We start from the raw sequence: 13,868 nt of genomic DNA, 5'->3' as shown, positions 1-13,868 counted from the left end.
GTAGGAATGGCAGAAAACCTCAGAGCATCTTGCAACAGCTTGCCTTCTGGTGGATCATGATCCAAGGTAACCAGTTTGTGAGAGAATCTACAAAATGCTCTCAAAATTCCAAATCCATGTGCACCTTACACCTTTAATTGGTGACATTATGCAAACCTAAATGTGTCATCGGAAATAATAAGCTATGGTGGAAAGGTCTTTTGTGTCAAAAATGTTCACCTTGAACCAGAGCTGACCTCCACCCAGCCATGATGGAGAAGGTGGTCCAATTAACAATCACTCTAACCACAGCTTTGTGGTTGGCTTGCAAATGAAATGGACAAGGATGGGATGAGTTTAGAGGAATGTCACCATGATGAAGAATGCTTTATCTGTCGTAGTTGTTGATGATTTAAGATCATTCTAATGTGGTAAGTTGATAATGTGAAGGATATAGTGGATTTCGACTTCCTTTATTGGGGCTTACAGACTATTGTCTGTGCACTCTAAATTAACATTGTGTGCTTTGGATATTGCTTAGGCAATGATGGTTTACCAGGACAACCAGGTCAACCAGGACTTGCTGGACAGAAAGGCAGCAAAGGAGAACCTGGCTTGCCGGGAGCTCCCGGAAAAATTGATATTGACCAACTGGGCTCCAAAGGAGAAAAGGGGGAACCTGGAGAGAAGGGTAAGAAAAGATTCGCTTTGTGTTCCTTCCATATAATAGGAGTCAACAGGTGGGTGTTTTCTTGGTTTCTTTAACTTCCATTAGTCCGTAGGTTTCCCTTCCCTTCCTTGTGTGTTTCTCAGGGTAAATCTTCCTCTTAAAAGCATTAAGAATATTTATTCTTGGAAAAAGGGATAGAGATGGCTAGACAATGTTCATCATTCATACATTTCCAAGGATTTGGAAGACAAGAAGCCAATAATTGAATATTAATCTGTCTGATATTCCTAAATGAACAAAACCTGGTTTATTTCAGAGAAGTCCTGAAGAACTCTATATTTGTTGGATTTACATCCTTTACACCATAGATTGTGTTCAAGTCAGCTAGGAAAAAAATAGAAAAATAAAATACAAATGTGTAATTAAATGGAAAGGCAAATCAATTAAAATTTATCGTTAAAAGGAACTATGTCACTATTATCTCCCTTTCGGGTATGGATTTCCTGTGCTGTCCAGTGGACGTTGCATTCAGTTTGGAGATAAATAGCTCACAATAATGCAACAACACAATTAAATCCTTATTGGGGAATGTTTGGGTGGAATGTTGTCCAACCAGATGTTAAATACTATAATTACCAGTATCCAGTAGGAAGGTTTTGAAACTCAGTGGCACCTACTCTTTGCTGCATGTCTTTGGCTAAGTCACACCTAAGTATGAAGACTACTCATTCAACCTTTTGTTTCTTTGAAGGTAATCCTGGTTTGACTGGTCAGAAGGGTTATCCAGGCCTCCCAGGTGACCCAGGGCCCGCTGGATCAGTTGGACAGCCAGGTGCACCTGGATTGCCAGGTGAGACACAACCAACCCTTTGCTTTTCTGCATGGGCATGCTGTTTTAATATTGTAACAATAGCTCAGCTTCTCATCAAGCCAAGCAATGGTGACCAGCTCTGCACAAAACACTAAATCCTGGTTTATTAACGACTATAGTCAGATCTTCACATTGTACTAAGTCAATAGGTGGCTTTTCCAGTTTTGACGAAGGACAATGGATGAACTTGACCATTACAACTTATAAAGATTTGCTTATTGCTTACATGTTTACGGCATGGAAATCCATCCAGCATCAAAGTAGTAACAATAACTCTGTTTTAATAGGTTCCAAAGGAGATACTGGAATTCCGGGTGGGCCTGGACCAACTGGGCCCCCAGGATTAAAAGGTGCCAGTGGCGAGATGGGACTCCCAGGTAAGGATTTCAGAAGCATTCCCCACTCCTTCCAACCATTCATTGAACTAAAGATTGTCTTGAGAATTGGAAACATTTACGTTCAGTCTTTTATTCTTATTTTTATTTATTGACTGGAAAGATGGAGAACAAGAGCAAACAGAGCTGAGGGAGGAGTTAAATGTGTCATTAGCTTAGATTCCTTATGTTGCCACAAATGATCAAAGTCCAGCTCCCCTCCTTGAATTCCACTGACTCTTCTCTGATGCCAATTCATATTTGAATTTTAGTTGAGTGGATTCTTGTGTATAGGCTTGAACAATTAATCTGAATGTATGGTCCTGATCATTTGTGCCTGACACAAATGTAGGTTTGTATTGTGAAAGGAGGATGTTTCAGAACAAAACATTTCATGACCCAATCCTCACCAGATCAGAGGTAGTATTCAGCAGGTTCTGACCAGTTCTGGAGAACTGGTAGCGGAAATTTTGAGTAGTTTGGAGAACCGGCAAATCCCACCTTTGACTGGAGATTTTACAATATCCTTTACCTGCCATGCCCACCAAGCCACGCTCACCAAGCTATGCCCACAGAACTGGTAGTAACAAAATTTGAATCCCACCACTGCTCCAGATGTGTTGGGCTTCAGTTCTAATAATCCCATACCAGGAAGTTGAAGATCCATTCCTCTGGATCAAGCAAAAGATTGGAAAAAATCTCCTTAGAAGGTTGGCTATCAAAAACTGAATTTCAACAATGTAAATTGAAGAGTTGTGATGGCGCAATGGTTAGAATGCAGTATTGCAGGCTAATTCAGCCCACTGCCAGGAGTTCAATCCTGACTGGCTCAAAGTTGACTCAGCCTTCCATCCTTCCAAAGTTGGTAAAATGAGGAGCCAGATTGTTGGGGTGGGAGGCTGGCTCTGTAAGCCACTTAGCATGGGCTGTAGAGCACTCTGAAGTGGTATGTACAGAAAAACAAAGTGCTATTGCTGCTAAATTGCCTCTACATGGCAAGGACATAGATAGAATCTTAGATGGCTTTGAACGGGGACATGAGGAATGTATGGAGATTCTACCTATCAGTGGTTATCAATCAAGTTAGCTTTTAGGGAACCCTGAATTAGAAGTCGCATACGTGCCGTAGGGAACCAACATGGTGATGTCTCTCTGGGAGGGGAGGGGCAGAGTGGGGCAGGGCCAGCTGGTCTTCGGAACTACTGGTTCACCGAAGTGGATTTAAAATTAACATCCGGATTGCCCGAACCGGCCAAATCCCACCCCTGATAGTGATTCTGTGGTGCAGAAACTTCACATTTCTCTTGTGTGCTTGGTATTCCATCTCCTTCAGTCCATCTGGGTTTGGTTCTTCTTCATCCCTTGCCTTCCCACTCTACTTGTAAAGCATGATCCTTGGTCCACAATGGTTAGATACCCTGCCTCAGGGCTGAATTGTTTTTTTCACTGTTTTGCACAGGTCCCCCTGGCATAAAAGGTTCACAAGGCGTCCCAGGGCGCCTTGGCCAGCCTGGCTCTCCTGGATCGCCAGGACTGAAAGGAGACAAGGGTGATCCTGGTATTTCCGGCATTGGTATTCCGGGTCCCCCTGGCCCCAAGGTAGGTTGCCCACATTCTTTCCAGAGGTATTCTAGAGCACCTTTTCATAATCCTGGACAAGATTGCCCTCTGATATTCTCAAGACATCCCAAAGGGGTTCTTCCAAAAGGCAACTGGGATTTTTCCATGAAAATCTTGTGCTTCTCATTCAAGAAGTTGCTTCAGCTTCTAGATTTTCCTTTCTTTTTTTAAAAAAAATGGTATGTTTTTCTGCCCAGGGTGAAAGTGGACTGCCTGGCTATCCTGGCCCTCCAGGCCCTAAAGGATCTTTTGGAAATCCGGGGTTGCCTGGCTCGCCCGGTATTCCAGGAGCAAAAGGTGAACCTGGCCTTCCTGGATTCCAAGGTAATTGATTTAATTCATTTTTCTTCTCTTTTCTTCTTCTTCTGAAACAGATCATTCTTCCCCAGCTTATATTCTATCCATCTCGTGTCCTCCAGATGTGCTGGGCTCCTATAGCATCGTCCAGAGAGTTTAGGGACTCCTATCCAGATGGCCTTCAATTGGAAAAGTCTTTCATGAAATGAGGGGAATTAAAGCAGCTACGGAGAAGCAAATCCTCTCTATAGATAGTTCTCAACTTACAACCATTCATTTAGTGCTGCGGTCTTCAAACTTGACAGCTTTAAGGCTTGTGGACTTCAACTCCCAGAATTCCTCTTCCAGTCATGTTAGCTCAGGAATTCTGGGAGTTGAAGTCCACAAGTCTTAAAGCTGTCAAGTTTGAAGATCCTTGATTTAGTGTCTGTTCAAAGTTACAGTGGCACTGAAAAAAAAGTGACTTACGACCATTGCAGCATCCCCATGGTCACATTATTAAGAGCCTCTGTGGCACAGTGGTTAGAGAGCAGTACTGCAGGCTACTTCTGCTGACTGCCAGCTGCCTGCAATTTGGCAGATTGAATCCCACCAGGCTCCAGGTTGACTCAGCCTTCCATCCTTCCAGGGTGGATAAAACGAGGACCCAGATTGTTGGGGGCAAGACACTGACTCTGTAAAACCGCTTAGAGAGGGCTCTAAAGCACTGTGAAGCGGTATATAAGTCTAAGTGCTATTGCTATTATCAAAATTTGGACACTTGCCGACTGGTTCATGTTTATGACGGTTCAGTGTCTCAGGGTCATGGGTTCCCCTTTTGCAACCTTCTAATAAACAAAGTCAAGGGGGAAACAGGATTCATTTAACAGCCAGGTTAGTAACCTTACAGCTGCAGTGTTTCACTTAACAACGGTAGCAAATGGGGCAAAACTCACTTAACAACCATCTTATTTAACAACAAAAGTGTTGGGCTTACTTGGGGTCATAAGTTGAAGTCTACTGTGGCAATTACCCCATCTTCTAAAATGTTTGAGTTTTGCTTGACAATCCAGTTGCTGAGCTGAAAAGTCTACCTTCCGCTAGTTCTCTTTCTCTAAAATTTTAATCTGTTTCTTGAAAACAAATGCTTTATTTCTTTCTTGCTCTGAACTTCAAAAACCTTCTGGAATAGTTTATGGAAGTTTAAAACCAAAAAGGCCCATTTCCAAGGGTTTTGTGTTCCAAAAAAGACCACAGAAGGGATAAGGAAGGAAAAAGAACAGAAAACTGATTAATATTTTACAAATTGCGTCACGGCCAGTTGTGATGGAAACAGATTGCTTAGGAATCAAAAGGATTGCTTTGATGGGAGGAAGCGAGGGGCTTCTACATGTAAGACAGAGAGGTTCCTGTATAGGCCATCTTCATTTGGCTTGATAACTAAATCTGGTTTATTTAACGAACACCATACATTGTGAATAGATACAGCTGTTTTATCTGGGCCTACTTTTCTCTTTGCTTCTAATCCCAGAAGATTCTTTTTTTCTTCTTTTCATTTGATCACTGATGATGTTACCTGGTAATGAACCATGCAAGAAAACAACCAATCTCAAGACAGCACCAAAGAACCCCATCGTTCAACCTCGAGCTACAAATATTATCTTCTATCAGTATTTCTGTCTTTCCGGTTCAGGGATGTTGATGCCTACTGAGGTTGTCTTGTGCTTCCTTCAGATGATGGGTTTTGTTTTCACAGGGACACCAGGCATTCCAGGGACAAAAGGTCTTGATGGACCTCCAGGAAGCCCAGGTGTTCCAGGGCCACCTGGACCTCCAGGTAAGTGCTGAAAAATATCAAGGAGGGAAAAGAGTGTTTGATTGATTTGCTTGTCTCGAAAGTCTTTGATTTAGTACAGTGGTTTTCAACCTGTGATCCAGGGACCTCTGGGGAGCCACGATGTTGTCACAGGGTCCGCAAAGGCTTGAAAAAAGGTCATGATTTAAACCTTTGGGGTCCACCACAAAAGGTATTTAAAGGGGGTCCATGATGAAGAAAATGTTGAGAACCACTGAGGAGAAGAAGGTTTGGGTCACCCCTTCCATTCTTCCAAGTTAAATGAGGTTCAAGGGACAATGCTATTAAATCTTGACTCCTTGCCATTCCTTTCTTCGATCCAGCATAGATTCTAAAATAATTCATTATGGTCTCCCTCCCAACCCCTATGCAATCAATCAAACCACCATCCTGCAATGGATGTCTGAAATCAACAACTCAGTCCATCCACCCTGACTACCATCGAGCATCATGCTAAGCCAGAAAGTATCATTTACTCGTCCCAATTCACCCATACGGGTTGTGTCACAGTTTCCTTAATTGTCATTTGTTGAGTGAGCCACAGTGACTGGATTCACACATTGCACTGATCCAAAATCAAAAACAAGCTAATTTATGGTTTCTGTGTTGAGCTCAGAGTTTTGAGAAATGGAGTTTGACACCAGTTAGGATTAGCTTGTCTTCCTTTCCTATCCGGAGTTACCAGGGTGTGGCTATTTCTTTATTGTAATTTCCCCACAACGATATGAAGTCACAGCTACCATTTTTTTTAGCTGGTGTTGCCCTTCATATGTATCAAGTTCTTTCCAAGATCCTGATCCATAATGTATGTGTAGGATTCAAACAATTTGGTCTTTTGCAATTGGCGGATGGAAGTTTTGTCAATGCATATATTTTATTCGTGCCATCCAATATTTTGTGGCATGGCACCCAGTGTGCCAATAATCACTGAGTTCACTACGGACATGGATGTATGCCATAACCTTTCAATTATAAGCAACCCACCCATTTATAACAATCTTGGAGAACACGGGGACTTGTTTTAAATTAATTTTAATTTAACTTAGTTTTTTGAAAAATAAAAACTTTGCAAATTTGAAGAAAACATTTAAAGAAAAAAAAGCAAAATTTTAAGTAAATTAAAAAATGAGAGAGAAAAAACATCTCATCTGTATTCCCCTGGGCACATTTATTACATGCATTTACCAGTTTGTTTATTTGTTAGGTTTTGTGACCCCATCTCGTCTAGAAGTGATTCTGGGTGGCTTACAAATGGTGGGAAGTAGACAGTAGTAATTTGGTACATCAGGTAGTCTTTAGGTTTGCTAAGTTAGGTTAAGTTAGGTTAGGTTGGGTTAGATTAGGTTAGATTGCCTTTAGGTTTGTTGGGTTGGTTAGATTAATGATAAGTCAGATTAGGTTGGTTAGGTAGTCTTTAGTTTGCTAGGTTAGGTTGGGTTGAGTTGGGTTGGGTTGGGTTAGGTTAGAAGTTAGGTTGTTAGGTACTCTTTAGTTTTCCCAGGTTGGGCTGGGTCAGGTTAGGTTAGGTTAGATTAGGTTGTCTTTAGGTTTGCAACTTATTCTCTAAATTAGAGGTCCTAGTTTGCAGAGAACAGCATTAACTTGCTTGGTATAAACTTGGGCTTGCACTGAGTTTGTGAATGCTGTGTGGTCCTTTCTGTTTGTGGAGAATTCTGCCTACAGCAGGGTACAGCTTAGAGTTGATAACCTAATCTACATCTTCATGAGGATCCAGATAAAGGAGCAGATAAAAAAACACATTTTATCATTTGTACATAATTGTGGCTAGCTGTACATCTTCTCTTATGTGAAATTTCTCCTTTCCTAAAATGTTTAAGAAGAACAGCTGAAGTGGTCATCTCTGTGATAGGTGAACAATTCCAATGCTAAATCAGGTCTGTATAAACAGAGGGCGTTGTTTTTGTTTGCATTATGAATGGCATTAGAAACGGTAGTATTTACAATATGCAGATCTTTGGATTACTTTTCTAGAACATCAAGAGAATTCATTGTTGGCAATTCTCTTCTCTTAGGTGAACTTGGTCGTCCTGGCCCTCCAGGCCTTCTGGGGGAAAAAGGACAACCTGGGCGAGATGGCATCCCTGGACCATCAGGACAGAAAGGTGAACCAGGTGAGCCTCCTTTGTTTCTGCTTGATGCTTTCCTTTTCCTTTTGCATCACAATAATGACGATGAATCCATCAGTCGAAAGGTTGATGTAGTTTGGAGTTCAGAGATCCGTAACATTGCATTGTTAACTTGGCCATTGTGGTTGTGTTTTTTCAGGTCAACCAGGATTTGGACTTCCCGGACCTCAAGGCCTCCCAGGACTCGCAGGCAAAGACTTCATTTTACTTATTAGTGAAAAAGAAAGTTCATTGTTTCATAATAGATCTCAGAATTGGGTACCAAGTGAGGGGAAAAAAGCTTTTTTCCCCTGACTCTAAAACCGATGCACCATCATCTAGATGGTCAGGTTGCTTCATTTTGGAGACAGAAATACAATTGACATTTGGACAGGAGAGGGCAACTGTTGCAAATTCTGAAACTCCCAGAATGCTTTTAATCAGGCATTCTGAGATTGGCAATATCAAGGGATCCGGTGATGCCCCGTGGAACATGAGCATCTTAATATTGCAAATCTCAGAATGCCTAGTTAAAAATCATGTTGGCTGCAAAGCTTAGGAGATATATATACCCAAAATATCTGGAAGGTCCATCCAGACTTCTGTCTGAGGGTAATGTAAAACTTGCCTTTAGAAATTGTGGGTGCTCCGTCAGTGGAGGCTTTTAAGAAGAGATTGAACAGCCCTTCATCTGAAATAGTATAGGGTCTGCTGCTTGCACAGGGAGTTGGACTAGAAGACACCGAAGTCCCTTCCAACACTGCCGTTCTGTTGTTCTGTTAAAACTAAAATGTGTACATAAAATTTGCATCTAGCCATCTAGGAGATTTTGCTTAACAAACGAATGAATAAATTCTTTATTTTTTATTCACCTCCCCTGTAAACTTGCCTCACTGCCCATTTTAAATTGTGAACCACAAATATATATATAAAAAAACTCCTCATATATAAAGTAAGGTGAAAATAATGGGAGCTACTGGGATGGTTTGGGGTGTTTGAAGGATGGTTTTGGATGTTCCTGGTCTTGGGAATGCTTGGGAGCTACTGGGAGGGAGATACCAGAAAATATTGGGTACCAGTTTCTCAGCTTACATCATCAAATACTCTGGTGGTCTCTAGCACCTCTCTTTCTTTTCAACAGCCATTTAAGGACCTTTGTGGAATACTGACCCTTTTACATGCCTCTCTCCTCCTTTGTTTTAGGTCAAAAGGGAGATTCTGGCTTCTCTGGACCCCCAGGGCCTCCAGGACCCCCTGGTTTAAAAGGAGAAATGGGTACCAAGGGATTTCCTGGCCCTCCGGGCTTAGAAGGTCCTCCAGGACTTCCTGGACCACCATCAGAAGGACCTAAGGGTAGCCCTGGGCCATCAGGCATACCGGGACGGCCAGGTAAGAAAAAGAAGGTCTATACACTGAATATTTTGCTGGCAGGTTATTGGCTTATCGGACTATCGTTTTGATCAGCCCTTTCCAGGCTGACATTCTTGATGATCTGACCAGACTTTTAATATTCAGTGCCTTTGAGACATCATTAAATTATCCTGAAAAAGACAAGCATTTTCCATGTCAAGAGACAAAGATAGAATCTGCTGATAATCTGCCAGCAAAATTTTCCCAATTTTAAATGGGATCTGCATGTGATCACAGCACTCATCAAGCCAAGCACCCAATCAACCTTAATAGCATCTGCCCAGGCTGCCTGTACCATGATGCCACCTGATCAGGAAATTCATCTTGTGCACCGAATGATAATTCACCCTGCTCGTAGAACCACTGGAAATCAAATTCATGTTAGCAGCACAGCATGTTCAGTTTTCATCATTTATTCCTCCTTGTTTGGGTTATGCTCATCATTAATGCTCGTTCTTATCCCACCGTGTCCTCCATTCCAGCAGGTGCAGTGCATCCCATCTCATCTTCATTCTGTCACCATCCATCTTATTTGTTTGTGGTTCCTATGTATAAGTGATAATGTTAAATAAATGCCACCGAGCCGTTACTGGTATCTGATAAAATCTGCCTGACAGGTGAAATGGTGTTTAGCAAGTTTAGAGAAAGTTCTATAACTTGTATGCTATTTTTATATGTCCAACAGTCCTATTTTAGAATTCATTAGCAATATGACCACTGAGTTATTAGAATAGCCATTGTAGATGTCTCAGGGTTATTTAGACTGGCCTTTAATTCAGGGAACTCCAAACTTGGCAACTTTAAGACTTTTGGATCTCAATTCCCAGAATTCCTCAGCCAGCATGGCTGCCCTGAGGAATTCTGGGAGTTGAAGTCCACAAGTCTTAAAGTTGCCAAGTTGGGAGACCCTGCTGTAATTGACACTTTTAGTATACTTTCTGATAGTTGGTAATACTTAATTAGTGATGACACTTTATGACCATAGAAGATGCATTTTTACTGTAGCTCAACCTGGACAAAATGTTGTGACATCTCAAAAACTAAAATGATAGAGTGAATTCTAAATAACATAACGAATTGGGCCCGTTAGGAAATCTTGTCTCTTCCTAGTACATAATACATTAAATCATTTGTTTTAATAAGTTATTTGTGGGGTTTATATTCCACCATTCTGCCAGTTGATGTCACTCATAACAAATTAAAATTTTAATTATAACCCTTTAAAATAAGGTATCCTTTAAGTCAGGGGTTCCCAAACCCCAGTCCATGGCATGCCAGAAACCAGGCTGTGCAAACAAAAAACATCACAAGATTCCCACCAATGACCCACACTTGACTCATCACAAGACCTCCTTTGACACACCCACACCTGACCCATCACAAGACCTACTGACCAGATTAAACCCTTATAAAAAGAGGAACACTGACACTGACATCCCCTAAACTGACATCCCCACTGAAGATGTTACCTGGCCTGGTAATGAAAATGTTTGGAAACCAATCTGCATACTTGGAGAATGAACCTTCATCCTCAAACAAGTGAAAGCCCATCTGTGGGATGCAGGCCGCATGCAAAGTCACAACCCCTCCAGACTGTGGAAAAACCTCTCCATGAAACTGGTCCCTGGGGCCCAAAAGGTTGAGGCATACTGCTTTAGTTAGTTAGTTAGTTTACTTTATTGTCATTGCACCTCATGCAACGAAATCAAACACCATCTTCAGTGCACATCATGACCATGAAAATAAACAAACACATCCTTCACACTCCACACCGAAAACCCACAGCACCACACCAACACTGCACTATACAGTAGAATTCAACAGAGCTACTGCCCTGGAATAGAAGCTGTTTTTCAGCCTATTTGTCTTTGTTTTTAATATTCTGTACCGTCTGCCAGATGGTAATAGTTTAAAAAAAAAAAAAAAACAGAGTGCCCAGGATGAGATGGATCTTTGAGAATATTTTGAACTTTCTTAAGGCAGCGGAAGCTATAAAGCTCTTCCAAAGAGGGGAGAGGGCAGCCCATGATCCTCTGGACAATGATGTTAACCTTCTAGAGCGCTGTCCTATCTGCCCCTGTGCAATTTGCAAACCATACACAGGTGCAGTAAGTTAAGATACTCTATGGTGCAGCTGTAGAAGGTCACCAGCAGTTTTTCATTCAGTTGTTATTTTCTGAGAAGTCTCAGATAGTTTAATCTCTGCTGGGCCCTTTTGACCAAGGCTGCAATGTGAGCACCCCAGGTCAGGTCCTCTTTTATGGTAACACCCAGAAACTTAAAACTGGCACTTGCTCCACTCGGTCTCCATTGATAAGCAAGGGCTGGAGGTCTGATCTGTTTCTTCTATAGTCCACTATAAGCTCCTTGGTCTTATTGGTGTTGAGGACCAAGTTATTGTCTCCACACCATGAAAGCAACCTGTCCACCTCATCTCGGTAGGCAGACTCATCGCCCCTGGAGATGAGTCCTACCACTGTGTATCATCTGCAGTTCTTTAAGTTAAGCTTGATGTTGTGGTCTTGATGTTGTGGTCTTATGCCCATGGAGGTTTTTTAGCAAAGATAAGGAAGTGCTGTTGCTTTACTCCAACCTAGCCTTCAGCCTTTAAAGTTCCTGTTGGCTTCTAACTGACCTTGGTTAAATATTAACATAACATCCCCATAACATAAAATTTTGCTCATATTTTACGTAAGAGAAAGGCTGTGCATTCTGACTTTCATATTTACCAGTTCTTTAAGATTGTTTATCCCAGAAATATATTTCCACCACAAAAACCTGAAGAGGGGATACAAGTAGAATATAAGAATATCGTAATTATACAACAAGGATGAAGATGATAACAGCTCATTAACTGGATATAAACATACCTGTGCAATTACAGATTAAAGCATTCACACTAGATAAGTTAGATGTTAAACATTTAGACACCCGGGATAAAGCATTCAGACAAACATTCAATCTGGGAACAAGGAAAGCAGTAGAACACATCTCTAGGACTTCATCGATGCCTTTGAAATAAATGCAAGGCGTTTGAAGATGAGCTCTGTTGTTGGGTAGTTTCACATGACCGCAGAAGAATTTTATTCAACTCTGAAGAAGACAACATCAACACACATACATTCCCTTCATGTTGGAGGATTGGGAGAATACTAAATTAGGTGAAGATGCTGTCACTTTAGATTGTGACTAAGAGGAAGTGCTAGTAATGGCCCTGTGGCATTATTTCAATCGTCTTTGTTTTCACTGCATGTAGAATGTAGATGTTCATCTCATGCTACCGTGCATCTGCCAGCGAGTGAAGACCAAACTGTCGTTATGAGTAAAAGGAAATCCAATTGGTCCTAGAATGATTGGACAAGAAAGCAGTTGCAACCATGAAGAAAGACAATTAGATACATAGAACAATCTATTTTGTTGATAGTGATTGTCAATAATTGCTAGGAGGCTGACTTCTTGCAGCTTTTGGTTGACTTCTTGCAGCTAGTCCTAACATGGAGATGCTTTTGATATACAAGTAGTTCTCGACTTACAACCACAACTGGAACCAGGCATTCTGTTGCTTGTTAAGTAAGTTGTGCCCAATTTTATGACATTTATGAAATCACTGCAGTTGTTGGTTCATGTGGTCATTAAGAAAATCCAGTTTCCCCCATTGACTTTTCTTGTTGGAAGCTGACTGGGAAGATGGCAGATGGTGATCACATGACCACTGTAAAGAGATGCTGGTTGCCAAGTGCCCAAATCTTATTCCTGTGACTTTGTGGGTTCTGTGACAACCTTAAGTGCGAGAACCGGTTGTAAATCTCCTTTTTTCAAATGTCCTTGTAACTTTGAACGGTCATCAAATGAATGCTTGTAAGTTGAGGACCACTGTAATAACTTGCAGTTATTCTAGATGCCATCCCATGAACAGACTAAATAATTTTTTTCTTGGGGCTAAGGCTTCCACTGCAAATTTTTAAACATTTTTTGATCATGATGACAGTTTGGTGTACACATGGAATTTTTAAAAATGGAATTTTAGATGGATTGCTGTGAAAACGTATCAGTTTGTTTATGTGTCTAACTATATTGATATTTTTCTTTGTACTGATGGCCTTGGTGAACTTTTGATCACTTCCTTCCAGGTGCCACAGGTTAGCTCATTAACTCTAGAGTAATACCTTTTGCATGAAATTAAATGTATGTCTTGGATAAAGATGGTTTCTTCTCCAAAATGAGTATGCCAAGTCATCAATCTAACCTATATGAATAATGAGGAAAGGGCAGAAGTTTGATTGAGAAATATCATTAAAACTGAAAGAAAAAGATTATGGTCTAAATTTGTTCAAAAGTCTTTTGATGCCTACACTTTATTTATTTATTTTTAATGGGGTTTATTTACTCTGCAAATTGTAAGGATTGTGGCCTGACTGAAAATGAAGCAGGTTTACTTTTATAAACATTTTGTTTTTGTCAATGTGATGCTGTGGGCATGATCACATTGGCCATAACAAGCTATAAATCCAAAGGTGCTTTTTCAAGAGCCAACTGGACTTTCTGGACTTTCTTTGAAGACATTTCACTTCTCATCCAAGAAGCTTCTTCAGCTTCTTGGATGAGAAGCGAAACATCTTCAAGGAAAGATGTTAGTTGGTTGGCCCAACGGTGCATTTTCAAGAGGCAACTGGACGTTGTGATTTTT

General features: G+C 41.1%; 1 protein-coding gene across 1 annotated transcript in view; it reads left to right on the top strand.

Annotated features, from left to right (window-relative positions):
* The window catches only part of COL4A5 (collagen type IV alpha 5 chain), a 118,724-nt gene that overhangs the window by 85,534 nt on the left and 19,322 nt on the right, over positions 1 to 13,868 (top strand). The window contains exons 33-41 of the mRNA XM_087940929.1: positions 521 to 670; positions 1,401 to 1,499; positions 1,808 to 1,897; positions 3,354 to 3,493; positions 3,712 to 3,838; positions 5,547 to 5,627; positions 7,679 to 7,777; positions 7,932 to 7,982; positions 8,975 to 9,160. Of these exons, the coding sequence (XP_087797055.1) occupies positions 521 to 670; positions 1,401 to 1,499; positions 1,808 to 1,897; positions 3,354 to 3,493; positions 3,712 to 3,838; positions 5,547 to 5,627; positions 7,679 to 7,777; positions 7,932 to 7,982; positions 8,975 to 9,160 (1,023 nt within the window). The remainder of the gene's footprint in view (positions 1 to 520; positions 671 to 1,400; positions 1,500 to 1,807; positions 1,898 to 3,353; positions 3,494 to 3,711; positions 3,839 to 5,546; positions 5,628 to 7,678; positions 7,778 to 7,931; positions 7,983 to 8,974; positions 9,161 to 13,868) is intronic.

The sequence above is a fragment of the Pseudonaja textilis genome, chromosome 12, assembly GCF_049901715.1.
Source record: "Pseudonaja textilis isolate UNSWEBS1 chromosome 12, rPseTex1.2, whole genome shotgun sequence".
In the NCBI taxonomy this organism is placed as follows: Eukaryota; Metazoa; Chordata; class Lepidosauria; order Squamata; family Elapidae; genus Pseudonaja; species Pseudonaja textilis.
The sequence above is the reverse complement of the archived record's forward strand: the minus strand, read 5'-3'. Positions and strand labels throughout refer to the sequence as shown.